This window comes from Penicillium nucicola (genome assembly GCF_028828085.1).
Source record: "Penicillium nucicola strain IBT 29836 chromosome Unknown utg000008l, whole genome shotgun sequence".
NCBI lineage: Eukaryota > Fungi > Ascomycota > Eurotiomycetes > Eurotiales > Aspergillaceae > Penicillium > Penicillium nucicola.
The window spans coordinates 956,410-975,992 of NW_026643132.1; the positions used below are offsets into that span (position 1 = coordinate 956,410).

The 19,583-nt window shown below is 50.6% G+C and overlaps 10 protein-coding genes across 10 annotated transcripts; 4 read left to right on the top strand and 6 right to left on the bottom strand.

The window, feature by feature from the left end:
* Positions 1-246: 246 nt before the first annotated feature.
* On the bottom strand, positions 247-2,400 carry N7511_007839 (protein kinase COQ8; the record flags this gene model as incomplete). The annotated part of the gene is made up of 1 exon (XM_057130216.1): positions 247-2,400. One exon carries the CDS (start codon positions 2,398-2,400, stop codon positions 247-249), a length of 2,154 nt encoding a protein of 717 aa, XP_056981999.1.
* A 268-nt stretch (positions 2,401-2,668) lies between these two features.
* Positions 2,669-3,668, top strand: N7511_007840 (urease accessory protein UreF; the record flags this gene model as incomplete). Its single annotated transcript, XM_057130217.1, has 2 exons — positions 2,669-2,801; positions 2,869-3,668. 2 exons carry the CDS (start codon positions 2,669-2,671, stop codon positions 3,666-3,668), a joined length of 933 nt encoding a protein of 310 aa, XP_056982000.1.
* A 414-nt stretch (positions 3,669-4,082) lies between these two features.
* Positions 4,083-6,534, bottom strand: N7511_007841 (E3 ubiquitin-protein ligase BRE1; the record flags this gene model as incomplete). Its single annotated transcript, XM_057130218.1, has 6 exons — positions 4,083-4,256; positions 4,304-5,374; positions 5,422-5,960; positions 6,014-6,065; positions 6,128-6,271; positions 6,355-6,534. The coding sequence occupies 6 exons, from the start codon at positions 6,532-6,534 to the stop codon at positions 4,083-4,085; spliced, it is 2,160 nt and encodes a 719-aa protein (XP_056982001.1).
* A 316-nt stretch (positions 6,535-6,850) lies between these two features.
* Positions 6,851-8,809, top strand: N7511_007842 (transcription factor TFIIIB subunit BDP1; the record flags this gene model as incomplete). The annotated part of the gene is made up of 2 exons (XM_057130219.1): positions 6,851-6,878; positions 6,930-8,809. The coding sequence occupies 2 exons, from the start codon at positions 6,851-6,853 to the stop codon at positions 8,807-8,809; spliced, it is 1,908 nt and encodes a 635-aa protein (XP_056982002.1).
* A 182-nt stretch (positions 8,810-8,991) lies between these two features.
* On the bottom strand, positions 8,992-9,936 carry N7511_007843 (DUF1183 domain protein; the record flags this gene model as incomplete). Its single annotated transcript, XM_057130220.1, has 1 exon — positions 8,992-9,936. One exon carries the CDS (start codon positions 9,934-9,936, stop codon positions 8,992-8,994), a length of 945 nt encoding a protein of 314 aa, XP_056982003.1.
* Positions 9,937-10,183: 247 nt separating this feature from the next.
* On the top strand, positions 10,184-11,706 carry mmm1 (ERMES complex subunit MMM1; the record flags this gene model as incomplete). The annotated part of the gene is made up of 3 exons (XM_057130221.1): positions 10,184-10,199; positions 10,248-10,278; positions 10,326-11,706. The coding sequence occupies 3 exons, from the start codon at positions 10,184-10,186 to the stop codon at positions 11,704-11,706; spliced, it is 1,428 nt and encodes a 475-aa protein (XP_056982004.1).
* A 335-nt stretch (positions 11,707-12,041) lies between these two features.
* N7511_007845 (aspartate aminotransferase family protein) lies at positions 12,042-13,375 on the bottom strand (the record flags this gene model as incomplete). The annotated part of the gene is made up of 2 exons (XM_057130222.1): positions 12,042-12,845; positions 12,905-13,375. The coding sequence occupies 2 exons, from the start codon at positions 13,373-13,375 to the stop codon at positions 12,042-12,044; spliced, it is 1,275 nt and encodes a 424-aa protein (XP_056982005.1).
* A 203-nt stretch (positions 13,376-13,578) lies between these two features.
* On the top strand, positions 13,579-15,092 carry N7511_007846 (uncharacterized protein; the record flags this gene model as incomplete). Its single annotated transcript, XM_057130223.1, has 2 exons — positions 13,579-13,687; positions 13,756-15,092. The coding sequence occupies 2 exons, from the start codon at positions 13,579-13,581 to the stop codon at positions 15,090-15,092; spliced, it is 1,446 nt and encodes a 481-aa protein (XP_056982006.1).
* A 1,472-nt stretch (positions 15,093-16,564) lies between these two features.
* Positions 16,565-17,068, bottom strand: N7511_007847 (uncharacterized protein; the record flags this gene model as incomplete). Its single annotated transcript, XM_057130224.1, has 1 exon — positions 16,565-17,068. The coding sequence occupies one exon, from the start codon at positions 17,066-17,068 to the stop codon at positions 16,565-16,567; it is 504 nt and encodes a 167-aa protein (XP_056982007.1).
* Positions 17,069-17,967: 899 nt separating this feature from the next.
* N7511_007848 (NAD(P)/FAD-dependent oxidoreductase) lies at positions 17,968-19,200 on the bottom strand (the record flags this gene model as incomplete). Its single annotated transcript, XM_057130225.1, has 1 exon — positions 17,968-19,200. The coding sequence occupies one exon, from the start codon at positions 19,198-19,200 to the stop codon at positions 17,968-17,970; it is 1,233 nt and encodes a 410-aa protein (XP_056982008.1).
* Between the last annotated feature and the right edge of the window lie 383 nt (positions 19,201-19,583).

A 19,583-nucleotide genomic window follows, 5' to 3' on the forward strand; every position in this document is an offset into this window, starting at 1 on the left:
TGGAGCCGCGCAAACCCAAGTGCCGAGATTTTAGTTAAGCTGAACGATATCGGAGTCTACGAAGCACGACAGTACTGTATACATCCCCTCCACATAAGTTAGCATACAAGAATGAAACTACGCAATGACAGTCCCCACGATGCAATAGAAGAGCGTAGTATGCAGTATATATCGTACAAATACAAAATCTAGTATACATCACCTCCATCCATATACACAAGCAATCAACACGAATCCAAATCCCAACTAAACTTTCAACCCCTTACTCTCAGCAGCAGCAATAGCATCAATAAACAACTGCTTACAGGGCACCGCACTACCAAGTCTCGCACAAAGCAAGAAAGCCCCACTCAGCTTCCGATGCAAAGAGTACGTCTCCTCTGGCGGGGGCGCCAAGCGCTCGCGAATCATGATCGGGATCAAAGCACGCACCCGGTCTGTGATCGTCTGATTACTAAAGTCGTACAGATCCGGCGAAGAAAGCATGAACGGCTCGGCGAGCGTGGTCATGGACGAGATATGCGCGTCGACCATGGCGGGGGACTCCATGCCGGTGAGATAGCCCAGCTGGATGGAGAGGTCGTGGCAGGTTTTCGTGTCGTTGCGGGAAGCGGCGACGAGGGTGCGCACGTACGTGGAGATGAACTTTTCCGGGTACGCGCGGGAGGCGCCAAAGTCCAGGAGTTCGAGTTTGTTTGTGGAGGCGTTGTAGAGGAAGTTTGTCCAGTTAGGGTCGGTTTGCATGTAGTGGAATTCGGCGATCTCGCGGAGACACAGGCGCATGATCTGTGTGCCTATCCAGTCGCGCTGCGACTGGGTGAAGTCTTGGATTTTGGTGACGGCTACGCCGTTTAGCATTTCCATTGTTAGAACTTGTTTTCCGGACGCGGCGGGGATGATTTTCGGGACGACGAAGACGGAGTCGGAGGCGAGAAGGGCGCGGAATTTGGCGGCGCCTTCTGCTTCGCGGATGTAGTCGCATTCCCAGGCTAGCTCGGTGCGGGCGTTGGCGATTGTTTTGTCGAGGTAGAGGCCTTTAGGGAGGAGGCGGGAGGCTGTGAGGAGAATGGAGAGGTTGTTGAGGTCGGAGTCGATTGAGTCGGCGACGCCTGGGTATTGCACCTTGACGGCGACGGGCTCGCCGGTGCTGGCTAGGACGGCGGAGTGAACTTGGCCGATTGAGGCGGCGGCCATGGGGACCTCGTTGAAGGTTGTGAACAGGTCGCGCCAGTTGGGTCCGAGGTTGTCCGTGAGAACCTTGTCGCGTTGCCAGGCGGGCATGTAGTCTGCGCGGTCCTGAACGCGCTGCAAGACTTGCTGGATTGGTTCAGGGAGCATGTTGGAATCTTGAATGCTCAGCATCTGGCCCAACTTGAGAGCTGCACCGCGCATCTTGGACAGCTTGGCAACCATGCGCTCCATATTACCGGCGCTGAACATGATTGACCCACTGTCCTGGCTACCAGTCGCACGTCGGAAACCTTCTCCGACGGCACCAAAAGCCATTGAAGTAGCCAACCCACCATACTGCCACAACCGACCCAAACGAGACGAAGGCACACGCGACTCCAGCATCTGGTACGTCGGGGACTTGACAGTTTCAGCGCTCGGCACGACATCTTCCGCAACACTCGCCGCCAGCTCTTCCATCTCCTGCATCTCAGATTTCCTGTGGACCGGCTTGGCTTCCACAGGCCCATTCCACTCCTTCCTAGGCGCAGGCTTGCCAGACATCATGCGAGAGACGCGCGGGCTGTGGAACAACCCCTGCAACATCTCCTCGGACAGCTCCTCTGCGCCTTCCACCTTTTTGACTTGCGACTCCGCAGACACCGGCGAAGGGAACACATCCGCGTTCAACCCATCACCGACGACCTGTTCATCCTTTGCAACCTCAGGCAGCTTCACCTTCGGCCAGCTAGACGAATCCGGCGCCGACGACGTGGACGGCTGGTAAAAGACATCCTGCTGCTGACTGACATTCAACACCGCGGGTTTCTCATCGCCGACATACTGTGCCGTCTGAGCCGGGATGTGTAACTCGGCCTGGTGTTTTAAGGTGTGCGCCTGATCTGGGGGCGACGTAGATGTTACACTAGCGACATTGGGGTTGACGGCATTGGCCGACGTGGAGGCCGAGGTCGCTGGATCGGCGGACGGGGATGTGTAGGAGTTGGCCGAGTCGGTCGGTGGCGAAGTTTCGTCGAATCGGCGGGCGAGAGCGGCTGCGGCTTGTGCGGTCAAAATCAGACCCTCTGTTTGGGCTTTAATCCCCTTGGTCAGGGAGGAAGTGCGCGTATAGACATCTAGCTGGTGTTGGCGAATTGCGAAATGTTTCGCCGCTACTGTTTTGGAGACATTGAGCAACTGGATGGCGTCCAACAGACGTTTGCCAGACATGGAGTCGTATTAGTGGCAACAACAGTAATGACAAGGAGGGAAAAGCGAGCGGAAGATGTCGGAGAAAGCCAAGTGGAGGAAGCGGAGGACATGAGTAAAAGCTGTGAATAATCCGCTGATAGGGACGGATCGGGCGGGCGAGAGTATAAGGGCGCGTTTCCCCGTATTGGGCTGTTTTCGACTGGGGATTCTATATTTTATTCTCTATTCTCTATTCTATCCTATATTCTATCCTATATCCTCTATTCAACATTATATATCCCATACCATGTTCCTCACCACCGAGCTCGAGGCCGAAGTCGCCCAGCTCGAATCCCGCCTCGCAGATGCCCGCGCGCAACTAGCAGCCTCCGAATACCCCAGCCCTCCATCCTCGCACACAAACAGCTGGGCAATGAAAGGTACATACAACAATCCAACTCCCCCAATGGCCCTGAAAAAAAAAAACCAACTAACCAATTCCCACAGAACCATGCACATATAAGAACCACCATAATAATAAATTCACCACCCCCTCCTCCTCCCTCCACGCCCTCCTGCTCCTCTCCGACTCCGCCTTACCACTAGGCTCATTCGCCTACTCCAGCGGGCTGGAGTCCTACCTCGCACATAACAAACCGCGCCGGTCGCAATCCCCCGTCACATCCTTCCACCGCTTCCTCAAACTCTCCATAGCCTCAATCGCAAGCACATCCCTGCCCTACGTGCTAGCCGGCTACCGCGACCCCACCATCCTCTCCACACTAGACAACGACCTCGACGCCTCCACCCCCTGCATAGTCGGACAGCGCGCCAGCATCGCCCAAGGCCGGGCCCTAATCGGCGTCTGGGAGCGCGCGTTCCGAGTCTCCTTCGCTGGCCCCGAGAACCCCGCTGGTCGGGATGCTGAGGCGGCGGTGGCGGCGATTGACGACCTGAGCGATGCGCTCAAGTCTTCGCTCGAGGACGACGATCTAGGGCCCAAGGGGCACTTTGCGCCGCTCTGGGGTGTGGTGTGTCGCGCCATGGGACTGGATTTGCAGGAGACGGCGTATGTGTTTGTGGTCAACCATGCCAAGGCCGTTTTGAGTGCGGCGGTGCGGGCTTCTGTGATGGGCCCGTATCAGGCGCAGAATGTGCTGGCGAGTCAGACTTTGCAGGATACCATTATGAAGAGGATTGGGCGGGAGTGGAATACTCCTGTGGAGGAGGCTGGGCAGGTTGTTCCGGCGTTGGATTTATGGATTGGGAGACATGAGTTGTTGTATAGTAGAATCTTTAACTCATGATCCGAGAGGATTGGAATAAATATAAATTATCATATGGATCATTGTACTTTCACATTGCATTCGTCATATTTTGAGGTTTCTGCTCCGTACACGTAGTCCTACATCACATTGAATTCTAAGTCAAAACAGTCCAATGCCTGGAGATCAGTATGTGCTGGCCTCAAGACGAGTGCTAGGACATCCTCATCTCACATAGTGTTGGCTTGATAAACACAAAAACGAGAAAAAAAAAAAAAGCAGCAAAAAATTGGCCCGGTTAGGGCTGAGCATACATAACTCGTCAAACGCCGGCCCAAACCAGACCTGCTGAACCACGAAACACCGCACCATGAACCCGTCCAAATGTGACTAAAAAAAGATAGACGGAAAGAGGAAGTGTCGAAAGAAAAGTATAATACAGGAGGTGATGGTCGATTAAAGGGTGATGTGCATGTAGTCGTTGCTTCCGAATGATTTGCCGCAGTTCGGGCACTTGCGAGACCGCGATTGCTGACGTTCATCGACACATTCTCGGCAAAAGACGTGACCACATGTTTTGATCGCCGTGTTCTTGAAATTGGTGCGGCAGACTGTGCAAATGGCGATTGTCTGGTCTGGTTAGCATGGTTTTGAAAAAATCGGGTTGGTCAACTTACCCGTAACATTTCATATTCCGAAGACGAATTGCCAAGACTCTTGTTCTTCCAATTGTCCAGGCTCTTCTTGGTATCAGAAAGAGACTGTTTGAGACCAGCAATCTCTGTTTCAGCTTGTCGTAAAGAAGAGTTGGTGCTGCCCAATGTCGAATCCTTGGAGACAGAGAGTTCTTTGAGGTCAGTCACCTGCTGTTTCAGCCCATTTGCAAGGATCTCGCTTTCGGTTAACTGCTGCTGAATCTTGTGTTGCTTGCTGAGAGCTTTGTCTAGTGCCTCCTTTGTTTCATTGCTTCTTTTATCCATGTTGGAAAGCAATGCTCGCGTGGAAGTTTCGGCATCTTTCAACTGTGACACAATGTCCGAAGTCTTCGAATTTTGCATTCGTAGAGTGCGAACCTCGACATCGCGGGCTTCTTTGCTCTTCATTGCAGCGAAGAATTTTTGATCGGCCTTGGACTTTTCCGCTGTAAGACGCGCAATCTTTTCCTCCATAGCCTGATAATCGGTAACTTTGGAGGATGCCAGCTTCGCAAACTTTGTGTAGGCCGTCTGCATCGAGGTCAACTCGGTATTGAGCATGGCATATTGGCGTTCGAGATTAGTGTATTTCGCTCGGAGTTCTTCCAACGGCATGGTCTCCACATTCTCGGCGGCCTTGGAACCTTCGATCTGCACCTGTAACCTCTTAGCCTCTGACTCAAGAGCCGCAATTCGGGCCTCCCGGGCATCTGCCAGCTCTTGTAGCTTTAACCCAGAGATCTTTTCCTGGTCCTGGGTGGCTTTTCGCATCTGTTGATCGGCAAGGAGCTCATCGCGAGCGTTTCGTATCCGGGCAAGGTCCGTCTCCGCTCTCATCAACTGCGCTTCCTTTTCCGCAACAGTGTTATGAATTTCGTCTTCCATCTGCATTTTGTATGCACTTCTTTCGGTGCGATATGTTTCGGCTTCCTCCCGAAGCTGAGTATTCGTTGCCTCCAAATGGTTGATGCGCTTGACAACGTCATCATATTGTGAGCGCAGTTGCTTAAACAGGTCCGTGTGTGCATAATCGTCATCCGTGAGTTTGGAATACTATGTCAGGTTAGCGAAGTCGTGGAAAATATTGAAATCCGCATTACCTTAATTTTGATTTCGGTAACCTGGCTAAGCAAGGAGGCGTTCTCGGCCTCTAACTTTTGGATTTGCTCCCTTTGCTTTGCCGAAATCGCTGTCAGCTTGTTATGAGCCTTTTCAAGCTCAGGATTGCGTTCTCCCACGGGAGTCCCTCCATTTGCCGGTGAATTTTCTTCACGCTTAGTTTGCGCCGCGTCGCCAGGTCGCGCAGCCATGAGTTGCTGTTTCTCAAGCTTTAGAACAGTCACACTTTTCGCGCGGTCTAGTTTCTTCTCGGCCACTAGGTACCGCAACGAAGCAGCCTCGAGGCTTTCCTCCAACTGTTGTTTTTCCACAAGAGTCTTCTCAAGCTCCGCAATCGCAACCTTTTCTTCTGCCAGCTTCTTTGCAAGACGGGTCTGAACCTCTGAGATCTCGGGTGGCGCATCTGTTGATTTGGATTGGACTTGCAAAATTATAGCGCGAATATCTTCTGATCGCGATTTCAAGTGCGTTTCGAAATTCTCCACATCTTCAAATTGTAGAGAGCTTTTGAAATGTTGCTCTATTTGGCTGGTCAACGTTTGTAAAAGGCGTGGGGTGAACATTTTAACGGACCTTGATCTTCGGCTTGCGATGGCCCAAGAAGTACCTTGACTTCATCAATCAACTGCCATGGTGTCAATTATCTTCTCTAACTGTTGTGATTCAAGGAGGAAAGAATGTACGAACCTGTTTGAACCAAGAATCGATAACACGTAGGTGGTCATTGTGAAACGTGGCAGCTTTGGACATTTTACTCAAACGCGATTCCAATGATGACTTCTCTCGCTTGTACTCTTGCATTTGGCGGAATATGGCTTCCTTTTGAAATTTCTATCGCAAAGCCAGTCAGTATCAATTTTGAAGGCTGGAGGCTACCTTGTATGATCGGACACTCCTCTTCAAAGAATTCATACCTCCAATTCATCTTTCCATGGCATATCAGCGTCCGGGTGTGGCTTGTTACCGCCGTTCGTGACGGTAGCCTGTTTCTTCAAAGGCGGGGCCGAGTCATTGTCTGTGGCGGGCCTCTTCCGGTCCTCCATTTTGACGAGACCGGATTCTGAAGACGTGACGGGGGATTCGACGGCCGGCATCAGTGGCTAGACTGGCATGAGAGGGGGTTGATATAACCACCGGACCGTCCGTCAGTCAGCCAGACGCAGATCTCGCGACTGTGTCCAATCCTGTAGAGGGAGAGTCCGGTAGACGGCAATAGCCAGTAAATCAAGCAAAAGGTGGAAGTGAAAGAAAGGGGACAGACAAGAGAAGGGGTGGGATGGTAGAGATCCAAGAAGCCTCCTGGCAGGAGGAAAATCCGCTAGCGTCAAACACGTGACCCAACCCACCTCTCTTCCCCAGTCTGGAACTTTTTTGATCTTCAACCCGCATCGGACAAAGAAATGGGCAGTCATGAAGTCGTTTTCTAGCTCCGTTATCAGTGAGTACCATTGTTCTGAACACTTTTGATTCCTACCTGACCCATGTTTAGACAAAACCGGCAAGAAGTTTGCGCCAAAGGCGCCTATCCGCCGTGCGCCCGCAGCCGCGCCCGCCAGACGGCCAAGTGCCGTTCAACAAGCACAGGTACAGGCAGCGCAAGCCCAGATCACTCAGCCAGACAAGCAAGATGAGCCGGATAAACGAGACAATGTAGCTGGTTCTACGCCGGCTTCCGAACATGTGGTGCCCGAAGCGCTAGCAGTCGAAAATGCTCAAGTACAAAAGGTCGATGCAGCTCCGATTGAAGCACCTGTCACTTCAAGCCGTAATGTCCATATCGGAAAGGTTGATGCAGCTCCAACCGAACCGCCTGTCGCTTCAGGCTTTGATATCCCTATCGCAAAGGTTGATGCGCCCTTTGAGACACACGCTGCTACCCCGATTGCAATTCCGACTCCCAAGCCAACCACCACCTCAATCCCCAAACCAGTGGCTCGCTCCATTCCTCCCCCAAAGCGAAAAGCCTCTGTGCTAGAAACGACATCTCAAGAACCAGCTGCACCACCTATCCCACCTCCCACCCAGTCTAGTCAGCCTACTACAGCATCTACCTCAACCAGTGTCACTCAGCACGGACCTACCCGCGATGAGCCAGAAGCAGCTTTGATAGAATACGCAAGAGTGGAAGCAGCCCGAGCTGCAGAGAATCTTGTGGACAATCAGCCTTCTCTTGTGTCCGAACAACCTCAGCCTTTTTCCCAAGCCAATGCGGCAACCCCCGAGATTCGCCCCGCCAAACGGCGAAAGTCATCGGTAACGACTATCGCGAAGCCGGGTCGAAAGAAGTCAGTCTCTACAGTTGCCTCGGCGTCTTCCTCTCGCCGGGGCTCCCAGTCAGTTGTGCCTACCATCGAAGATCCAAGTGGAACACCCGGCGTCTCTGCAACTTCTTCGACACCCGAGCCGTCGCAAGCAAAGACCAAGAAGCGAAAATATTCTAAGGCTGGTACCTCCGATCCTGAAGGCAGCGAGAAGCCAAAGCGCGCCCGCAAGAAGCGTGAGCCAACACCAGAAGGTGCCGAAACTGTCGAGATATTGCCCAATGTCGTAAAGATGTCGGAATTATGCAAGGATTTGCGTACCGGAAAGAAATCGAAGCGCGAGACTGAGTTGCGGAAGATGGACCAGGCTGAAGAAGAGCGAAAGAAGACAGGAACTCCCGCCCCAGGGACTCCTGTCAAACAAAATGAGCCTGAACAAGATAATGTTGAACGACCTTTAGATTGGAAGCCTCAATCCGGTCCAATTATGCGAATTGTCAACGGCGAGATCGTTTTGGATAATACATCTTTGCAGGTCGATCGTCACGCCGATGCTGCCCGAGCCGCTGGCGATCTTGAGGATGTCGTGGAAAGTAACCTGACACGAAAGGTCAATCAAGCAACCTATGGAAAACGCTCGAAGACCGAGACTTGGGATGAAGAGATGACAGATTTGTTCTACCGTGGCCTCCGCATGTTCGGCACCGACTTCATGGTGATCAGCAAGATGTTCCCTGGCCGGTCTCGCCGCCAGATCAAGCTCAAGTTCAACAACGAAGAGCGTCGCGATCCACAGCGGATCAAGGATACATTGCTCGGACCGCGCGAGCACATCGATATTGCAACATACTCCGAAATGACAAACACCACTTACGATGACCCCAAGGTAGTCCAGCAAGAACTCGACGATGAGAAGAAGCGGATTGAAGATCAGCATGCTAAGGAGAAGCAGCTGCAAGAGGAGATGCTAAATAATCCAACTGGCGATACCAAAGATGAAAAGATCGAGAAAGTGCCTGCCAAAAGGTCGCGCAAGAAGCAGGCCCAGGACATGGCCGGAGGAACCGAAGAGGTTCTTGGTTCGATCGATGATTTTCCTATGGCGTGAGGGCATATAATAGGCAATTTATGAGGCATGGTTTATGTTTTTTGGCGTTTTGTTTTGATCAACAAGATACACCTCATAGCAAGGAGTTTGGGCTGTTTGCTATTCGCTATTCGCTAGCTCTGTTCAAATATACAGGAGCCAGTTTGATATTACTAATCATGCGCTTTCAATATATCTTCTATTTACCTGCGCCTCGTCGATCCGAAGCCAGTGCTTTCACTTGTAGATGAGAATTGGGGTGGCGAGCGAGACCTGGAGCTACCTTCGCCAGCATCATAACCTGCAGATCTGGATCCAGATCCAAATCCGCTATTCCCACGTCTACCCATCTGGTATCCAGCAGCAGCACCACCTAGAGCTCCACTCCAGAAACCAGGAGTCCAACCCTGTCGCCCAGAAGAAGCATTAGGATCAGGACAAGGGCTATAAGGTGGTGGAGGCCCAGGATAACCACCACCTCCGCCGCCGCCGCCGCCGCCGCCGCCCCAGAACCCACCCCAACCCTGTCCAGGGGCTCTTCCACCACGATTTCTTCGCAGTCCAAGGCAATTTGCAATCATGGGCCAGAAGATCAAGGCGGCGACAGAAACAAAAAATCCCCAGAAGATTAAATCGCCCAGCAGGGCGAACATCTTCCGATAACCGGCCGTACCACCGGTCTGCCGAGAAGCCCAACCGGCATCTGCACGACTCTGACTCTTCCCAAATCTTTTCTCCCCTTGCTCAGTGAGCAACAGACGATACTCAACACCACAGCTGCCCTTGAGAACCCATTTATCATCCGAGTTTCGATATCCCTCACAGATGACATCTGTGGCGCCGAGCTTGAATTCAGCTGGAAGTGAAGCTGTGCAGGTCCACTGTACGTCTTCCTCGTCATAGTCGTAGCCTTGGTTTGTGCAGCGCATTGTTTCGATTTGGTACATGTCGCAGATCTTCTTGGATGGCCCTGTGCAGCTGAGCTGGGGCATGGGCGCGACACGCCGGGAGCTGGTCATTTTACCATCACGTAGTGTTAGGGTTTGAACATTGGATAGTAGGATTGCATTCTGGCCTGGTGGTTTTGCGCTTGCGGCTGGTGTTATGAGGAGGAGAGCTGTTATTGCTAGTGATGGGAGATTGAGCATGATGAATAGTAGTGTCTGTCGTTGGGAAGATGGGAGGGAAAAGAAATCAGGTTAGCAAAAGATGCATAGGTGTCATAAGCCATCAGATCCTCAGGCTCCAACGTGGTGAGTCAATAATGAAGTGGCGATGCGTGTCCTCTGAACTGCCAAGATGAGACGAACAGGTCGATAAGAGATAAGCCAAACCTCCGAGGCTTTTGGCAACTTCCCTCCTCCACTTCCTGGCGATGGCATGAACAGTGTCACAATGGCGCTCCAACAACGTGAGTAATTCCGATCACTATTGAAAACACTTACTCACTTTTTCATAGATGAGCCAGTGCCAATTGCGCCTCAATCCTCGTACGTCCTCGTGCAGCGATCTATAGTATCCCGCTAACCTCCCCCAGCTTGTCTTTTACTCAAGGCTTCCTCCTCGGTCAGCTCTCAGTAGTCTTGCTGATTGGAGCCTTCATCAAGTTCTTCATCTTTGGTGAAGCGCCGCCCCCTCCGTCCCGGGGCATGTCCAATCGCACAACCCACCGCCGCTACAGCTCAGTCTACAACCCACCGCAAGACGGTCAGAAAACATTACGAGAGAAACCATCCACATCAAATGTCCTTCGTCCTGTGCCTGCCACCTCTACAAATACTCGATCCATCCTTCGCAAAACCTATTATAGCGCCATTCCGACCAACCCCACCAGCAAACATGGCCGACACCGCATGCACCACTCATCCCATCAACCCGAGTCACTGGACTGGTTCAATGTTCTCATTGCACAGACAATCGCACAGTACCGGCAAACTGCCTATTCACTCAAAGATTCGCCCACCTCCTCCATTCTCAGCTCCTTGACAGCGGCCATGAACAACCCGGAAAAGAAACCGTCTTTCATCGACAAAATCAACGTGACCGACATTTCACTCGGAGAGGAATTTCCTATCTTCAGCAACTGTCGCATCATCGCTGTCGATGATCCTAACTCAGACGGCGGGCGTCTACAAGCCCTGCTGGACGTTGACCTTAGTGACGACAACCTGTCCATTGCCGTCGAGACGTCCATGGTCCTAAATTATCCCAAACCCCGCTCCGCGATCTTACCAGTGGCGCTATCGGTATCAGTCGTGCGTTTCTCAGGCACACTCTGCATCTCCCTCATCCCAGCATCGACAGAACCTCTCCACACACCGGCCGGGTCACCCGCATCCCCACCCGAGTCGGGGTCGAATGCAGGCCGCACATCCTCAGATGATCAGCTCCCGCCAAAAAGCAGCCCAAAGAGCAACGTTGCCTTCTCTTTTCTCCCCGATTACCGCCTGGATCTCTCAGTCCGTTCCCTCATCGGATCCCGTAGTCGTCTACAGGATGTACCAAAAGTAGCTCAACTAGTCGAGGCGCGCGTGCACGCCTGGTTCGAAGAGCGTGTCGTCGAACCCCGCGTCCAAGTTGTCGGTCTTCCAGACCTCTGGCCTCGCATGGGCAGAACAGGCGTCCGAACAGGCGAGGACTCGGACGCCGGATCTACAGCTCCACCACGGAGTGCTGGGTCCGCCGATGGAAGCTCCATTCGCTTCCCGGATAACCATGAACCGGAGGGTCTACGATTTCGAGGGCCTCTGGATGCACGGTTAGGGCTTGGTGCGGGCTCCCGCACAAGTAGCTTTAATGTTGATATGGGTGGCCTAAGGAGCTCGAGTATGACGAGGCAGGATAGTGGTGCTACCAGTGATCAATTTGAAATGCCTGGTGCTATGCCGGCTGGCACGCCGGTTCCTGAGGGAGCTTGATTCGATCTACCTACATTTATCCAGGTTCGACCTGTTTGGCATCAATCCACATCTTGGCTTTATCACATATCCTGCAATCAAAAAATGACATAAGCGGTTTGCTCAAACAATCAAAGATTTTAATCTTATATGTTTATTTGATCTTAGCCTGGCTAGAACTAAATATCTCAAGAATAAACTTGGATGCGGGGCTATCATGGCCGGCAGAATATTCTTGCACTTGCATCCGGCGCCGGGTAAGGCAATATATAGTTCTTCAAGGCCTGCATGTTTTACTGAGTATCGCAATCGAAATTAAGGCACAACTCAAATGTTTAACACTTCGTTGATTTCTATCAAACATAGAGGTCAACGTATGATGTGAAAGAGGCGAGGAGTTTGTCAACATCCACCTCAGTATGCGCAAAATTGAAAGCTAAGAAGCCACGACGGCCAATCCACAACCCCTGGAGGATGTTGTGAAAGTAGCATAGTTCACGAAGAACATCAGCATCAGGTCCTGCAAAGTGGAGTCCAACACAGCTCCCACAGCCCACAGCCAGAACTTTGTCGTCTTTGCCCTCTCCCTGGAGGATGGCATTTATGCCCAACCGAGCTTTCTCGCCAAGCATGTTAATATTGTCAATAGCTTCTTTGGTCACGATCTTTGAAGCCGCGACCGCTGCACTCATGCTGAATATGTTGTTATTGAAAGTGCCAGAGTGAGAGAGCTGCTTGCTAGTGCCTGATTGAGGATCGAATTGCCCCATGATTTCCTTCCTGCCACCGAAAGCTCCAAATGGCATGCCGCCTCCAATATACTTCCCAAGGGTAGTCATATCGGGACGGATCGAGAATTTACCCTGCACGCCGTGGTAGTCCAAGCGAGATGTGACCACCTCGTCAAAAATAAGCACTGCGCCAAGGGTATTGGCTACCTCGCGGAGGAAGCGCAGGAACTCTTCGCTCGCCGGACGCATGCCTCCAGAACACTGCATTGGCTCTACCAGGATGGCACCAATTTCAAAGTCCAGGACGGTTCGAGTTCTTTCAATATCGTCGTAGGCTCCGATGACATACTCATGCGGTATGTTGAGTGGGTTTGGCTCGCTGTCAAAGTTAAGCGTTCCGCCGTGATATCCGCGATCGAAAACGAGAACCTGTGGTACTATAAGCATTGGAACGGGGCAATTGGATACCAGGATTTCTCTGAACCTACCTTTTTGCGGCCTGTATGTGCCAGGGCAGCTCCAAGTGCATATGTGTTTGCTTCAGTGCCTGAGTTGCAGAACCGGACCAGGTCAATGCTGGAGAAGCGGGCTTTCAGAGACTCCGCAAGTTCAGCTTCTAGTCCAGTCACAGCTCCTAGACTGAACCCATTGGTTGCGGCTTGGGAGATGGCTTGTTGAAGGATGGGGTTTGAGTGACCGAAAAGACCGGCAGTAAAGTCAGACACGTAGTCCACATACACTTTATCGTCAACGGAAGTGAGGCATGATCCCTGTGCAGACTTGACGGATAGGGGGAAAGGATGCGATGCTAGAACTGAACGAGTGCTGCCGTTTGGAAGGCTTTGTCGTGCCCTATCATATGCTTTCTCTGAGCCTGGATTTTGCTCCACGTATTTGGCAATAAGTGTGTTCAACTCTTTGTTCAGTGTCTCCGAGTTCTTGCGGATTTGAGTAGACATGGTGAAATTGTCAAAAGCTCGCAATGATGAGTGTATTCACAAGAAAATTGGAGCATATTTGTAGATATGAGAAAGTCTCCGTCGGCGCTTTTTGAGGGTTTATACTTCGGCCGGGATTTTCCCGAGATCCGCGTATCAATACCATTATCTTACCATACGGTATGCAAATAGGCCCGATATCCCCTTCTCATCAACTTAGCCTCATGGATTGCAGCCAAAAAACAGCATACTATGGAGCATTTGCGGGACCTTTTGAATTGCACAAGAGCGGGCTAATTCTTTCCGGCCCGGAGAATCAAGCTATCCGATTTTGTGCGTATATTGTTCACGTGCATTTTCTGTATCTTCTCAGGTTGTGGCTAACCCACTTCACAATATAGTGATACGCATATCTAGGGTTAGATTCACCGCGATCAATGAGTCAGGTGTGCCCTTTCTGGCTGAGTTGTTGACACTGGCGAAGTCTCACCGGAGCATTCGGAATGCTCTACTGGCACTAGCTGACCGTCTACGAACAACGGCATATTCATCGACCGCATTGGATACAATTAATAGCCAAACGTCCCAGCCTGAGCTGTGGTCTCCAAAGACAACTGCCCTTAGGTCATACCAAGATGCACTGATTGGGCTTCAGGAAAACATAGCTCGTCTGCACATTGCAGAAGCCAGCCACGATGTTGCTCTCGAGGCTTTGGGCTCAGTGCTCCTGTTGACCATCGCTGGATTTCCAAGACATATACGGGCCGAAGGAGCCTATGATTGGGCTCTTCATGTGACTGGCATGATATCATTAATTGAATCTCTGGATACGGGTGTTACAGATGGCACTGGTCTAGGCCGACTGGTCAAGGAAATGGCCGCGCATCTGGATATTGCCGTGTTTTCCCTCGGTCGTCCTGGAAAGAGTAGACGAGCCTGGCTGCAGTGGGAGATTTATCCTCCTGGCACGCGCTGTCAGTCAGACTTCTCTTCTCTGGAGATTATAGCGGGATATCCAAAATCTCTGTCGACCATTATAGCCGCCATGTCGGCTGTATTAGAGGATATGCATTTGCCTTCGTGCGAAGATTCCTTGCAAGACATTGTCAGAAAGCTATATGACACGACTTTGATAGGCCAGGGGACCGGATCGTCGGTGCCTGGCCCCATCGCCACCCCGACAGATGATACCCATAGGCAAATGCTGAATATGTTAGAGATCGTGCTGGTCTTGTGGCAGCCACCAGACCTTCCCACTAGAATTTCCATGCCCGTTGCTCTTTCCCTGACAAGCGCATGGGAGATCATGAGAAAGGCAGCGCTTCTCTACCTATGGAGAGGAGGATTCTGCAACAGCGTCTTCGCGCCGATATTTTCTGATCGGGAGGACGTTACCGCAAGGTTTATACGGGAAATGCTCTTGGGTTTCCGAGCTCTGCTCAACCTTGTGGATGAACAGCGTATCACAATAATGAATGTTATGACGTGGCCTCTGCTCGTCGTCGCGAATGAGTGCGGCAATAATCCTGATCTTCAGGGCGAAATACTGTCCCTGATGCAGAAGACGCGACAGTGCTTTGGCATAGAGCATCTAGCGCATTTGTCAACGCTGCTACAGGAACTATGGCGGAGATACGAGTCGTACAGTCACAGTCCTGGCATGTCGAGCTCTTCGAGCAACCACCTCCATCTTGACAAGCTGAGCAGAGAGTTTGAGCTTTGTTTACCATTGCTGTAGCTTGCTGAGCAGGCAAGAGCTGAATGTTGAGTTTGAAGTTTGAATTCCGTTTAACTTAATTACTGGCTCTGTTTGATTATGGTATCAGAATAGAGAAGTCAAAATACCCCTTTTCGCAAATCCTGCTTCCAGGCGAACAAACTTCTTTGATGGCCAACCTCGCCATTTCGGTAGATTTCACCAAGTAGTGATTGATATCTTCTTCTGGGGATTGGTTGAAGGTCCACTGTTCCAATGCCGCGGACTGTTTCATTGGGATGATACCTGCGCCTCTCCCTTTCCAACGATAAAGCATCAACACCGAGGCAGAAATGCTCTCAGTATCATAAACTTCATCGACGATTCGTGAATAACAATATTTCAAAAGATCTCGAACTTCAGCCAGAACCGGTGAGTTATACCTCTCGCACCCCGTCGTGACAATCGATAGTACCTCAAGATGTGCTCGACAACTTAATGCCAAAATCTCTGGTACCGATACTGGTCGTGCAATCAAGTCACCAGTAGCCATTGTATCGCCTTCTGGGGAGAATTGCCAAAGGGCAACTATGTGCACTACACTCGATAGCGTAATAAAGTACACAACCGCAGGAGAAAGCCCTTCAAGGTGTCTATCTCGCCGTTGTAATGTAGGCAGGATCTAGATCTTTACAGTCAGAAAGTGGTCACACCAAAGAACAACAATTCGAGAGAACTGTCGCTGCCAGTACACGCTTGTGCCAAGCTTGCATCTTCTGATATACCACAGGATATGGACATCCACTTACCTCTCCCAATAACAGAGCATGACCGAAGGCGTATGGAAGCACCTCTTCACTGAGAATTTGTGAGTCAAGCATGATATCTAGCAAGTCTCGTTTGGTGTCTTTGCACGTCAGGTTAGTCAAAGATATCCTACTTGTAGAAGAGCAAGTGAGATCCTACAAAGAATTATAAGAAGTCCTTGCATCCATATCATAGCCTCTGCCTGATATGCATGTTCAATGTTATTGAACTTGAGCAAAGAAGGCGGGAAGCAGAGGAAAAAGTCCTCGAGGCGATCGTATGCACTTCGCCAATCAGAGCTTTTCGGTTTCGGTTCCTTCAGAACAAGCCCTGCAGCGCTAGGGAAGATTTAGTAAAAGTTAGATTTCATCATACGGAGTATAAGATATTGACTTACCTAGCTAGATAGTTGGACATTTTCAGAAATGTACTTGTTAGTAATTCGTTGCCATCAGCTGATGAACTCCAGTCATACGAGGGCACTGCCGATGTGCAGCTTGGAGGTACATCAATAGAGGTCGATTGATCTATTCTCAATGGACATCCGAAGTGCAGGAGGGAGAGTACTCTGCACAGTGGTCAGATGGGTTCACGCAAGTAAAGCATGACTGTGGGGTACGCCCAGTAGAACGTTGAGCAAACAGACCTTTCTTGTAGAGCAATTCCTTCGAAAGTCCTGGGTGAACGAAGTGAGAATTAGTTTTCATTCACTGCACAATTTGCCCTTCGTTGGTTTTCTTGATAGAAAGGAAGACAAACTGTTGCTCAAGCCATCGAACCGCAGGCACATCTGTTGTGTGGTTACGAGTAGCATCCGTAAGAATGACTCGGGCCAGAGAATTCCAGCGTAAAGAAATTTCACTTAGATTCTTATCAAAGCACCATGTAAAGCTGAGAAATAGAAGGGATATAGCGTCGGAGATGTGTGGTTGATACTGCCAAGAGAGGTTGGGTATGTGCGCAAGGGAACTTGTCCTGAGCGAGTCTTTGTTGAGACGAGCATGCTCAACTTCGGAGGGTGGCAAGCTGTGGTGTCGCAGCTCCAGTGCAATTGCAAGTAAAGCATGAGTCAGACCCGGGATGAGAAGACCACTGACGATAGGATCCACATTGGTATCGCGGCCTTCAGATCCGTTGTGAGTCGACTTTGATGGCTTTTCGTTTGGGGACAAGATTGAGTAAATCCCAAGACTGCGGGCAGATAGAAGCATATATTTTAGCAGCTCTGTCGCCTGCGTGGGATCCAAATGGTAGTCGGGGGCTTGTTCAAGCGATTTCTGTATGGCAACTAACAACGAATCTGTCGCTGATGAATGACGACGGGATACAGTCTTTGTATTTTTCTTTCTTGCTCGACCCCTAGGTCTGCCCCTCGGCCGAATGGGTCTGTTAATTGTACATGTGAGGCCCAGGCGCCTGCATCTGGAGCAGGGGTCTCCTATGTCGCATTGAGTCTTCTTTAAGGTGTCAATACGGTGAAATATGGGATCACAATGCATGAGCTCAGGTGGTAATACATACGAGACTAAAGCACCGGTCACAAGTTCGAGGGGCTGCACTAGTGTTCGCTCCTTGACTTTGTTCCATGAGGTAGCCAATGGTGCGGGGAAATAAATATGTCACAGGATCGAACTGGAGATCAATCATTCACCACACAGAGATAAACTGTAATATACAGCATAACAATAAGAGTTCGAGGGAAAGTTATCTCTCGGTATGCGGTTGTAGCTACGGTCAAGTCAGCTGACTCGGCGTTGAACCCTTACATTTTAGGCTGCCGATAAAAGCAACGTCCCAACACTAACGTTAATAGATGAAATTTATATTGTTAATAGCATTGTTTTACTTCCGATATCTCATGACAAATTTTCCGCAATTGACAAGCTAGTCATACTCCAGGGAGTCAAATCGGAAACTTTATGATAAGACATGAAATTTGAAGTAGACGAAGCGTCTTTAAACATTTGCAAAATTGCTAATCTATTTTCTCTGTCATATTAAAGCCAAAGTCACTATGTAGCCCAACAGGCTACGGTTCGGCATGTGAAACAAGTCGCAGAGTTGTAAATAAATAGACTTCAAGGAACACGCAAAGCTTTGAGCCCGTAACTTATCCAACCACTTGAACTAGCTGTTCAAACAGCTGGTCAGAATCAGGACCAATAGGATCAGCCAATTTCAGAGCTTCTTGGACACTATCGGGAGGATAAATCAACTTCTGGTTGATATAGCACTTCACTCGCTTCGCTATATCTCCCGAAATCTTGATAGTTTCCCTATCCCAACCACTAGCAACAAGAGCACCCCAGGACCCAAGATCAAGGCAGCAATTGTATGCAGCCTGTGAATATTCCATGAGAGGCTGACCCAGGAGCGCAGCAGCAGCATTGTGACCCGACACACGGCCAAGCATGAGAGCGTGCTGGCAGCTCATCAAAGCGTACTGGCTTTTACCGTCGGCAATCGCACAGGCGGCATCACCTGTGGCAAAGACACCATTTGCAGTCGAAACACGGAGATATTCGTCAACAAAAAGGCGCGCCATCGCATCCTTCCGGCCGGGGATTTGTGCTGTCAGCGGCGTAGCTCTCACTCCAGCGGTCCAAATCGCTGTCTTTGTTTCGATGTGCTCCCCAGTCGCGAGAGTTACTCCGTTTGAGTCGACAGCCGAAACTGCAGACCCCAGCTTGAATTCAACGCCGAGATCTGTCAAGGCTGATGCAATTGCTGGACGTGGACCAGATCCAAAATCGGGGCCAACCTCATCTGCATTTCCAACGAGGATGACGCGCGCATTGGTAACATGACCAAGACGTCGAGGCAGCTCGGCTGCAATCTCAATGCCCGTGAAACCAGCGCCACACACAACTACCGTGTCGCGGCCGGGGCTCGCGGGCAGTGCACCAAGTCCCTCGAGGTGGGTTTCCAGTTTGATGGCACCTTCGAGAGAATCAATATCAAAGGCATATTTTTCAAGACCTGGAATACCTTGGGGGCGATTGACAGAGCTTCCGGCGGCGAGGATGAGACGATCGTAGTTGATGGTCGTTTCGACACCTGAAGCAGATCGGACGTTGACGATGTAATCTTCAGTATGGATCGCATCGGCAATGCCAGGAATGAACTTGATACTGGCTTCTTCGAAAAGCTCCTTGAGAGGATGAATCAGGCTGGAAGCCTTGGGCTCATAGAGTCGAGGACGCATCACCAAGGTTGGTTCAGGGGCGATGACGGTCACTTCGATCTCGTTCTCCTTGTTTGCGAGCTTGAGCAGACGTTTGGCCGAGAGTGCGCTCCATACTCCGGCAAAGCCAGCACCAATAATGACTATGTTTTGGGACATTTCTTTGGATTTTCTTAGACGGCTTCGTTGATTGATGAAGTGTGAGATTGATATCAGTGATGCGAGATGGTGAGCAAGACCTGTGCATGCGCTTTTATATATAGATTCAGCACACAATTTTATATCCTTTTAGATCACACCATCGTTTTGGATCCCCGAATATTGCCCATTTTTTCCGGGCAACGTTCTGCCCTTTTCACGGTTGATACCCGAATACCCGAAAAGGCGGATATGTGATTCCAAAGATTGGCAAGTGAACACATTTCTTACTATGCACTGGAAAGAAAAAACTACTGAAGCGGATATTTTCATCTTGCATACACGGTTCTTTGCGTTCAGCGAAACACACACCTTCACAAGAAGTTTGATCGATTTGGCCTTGT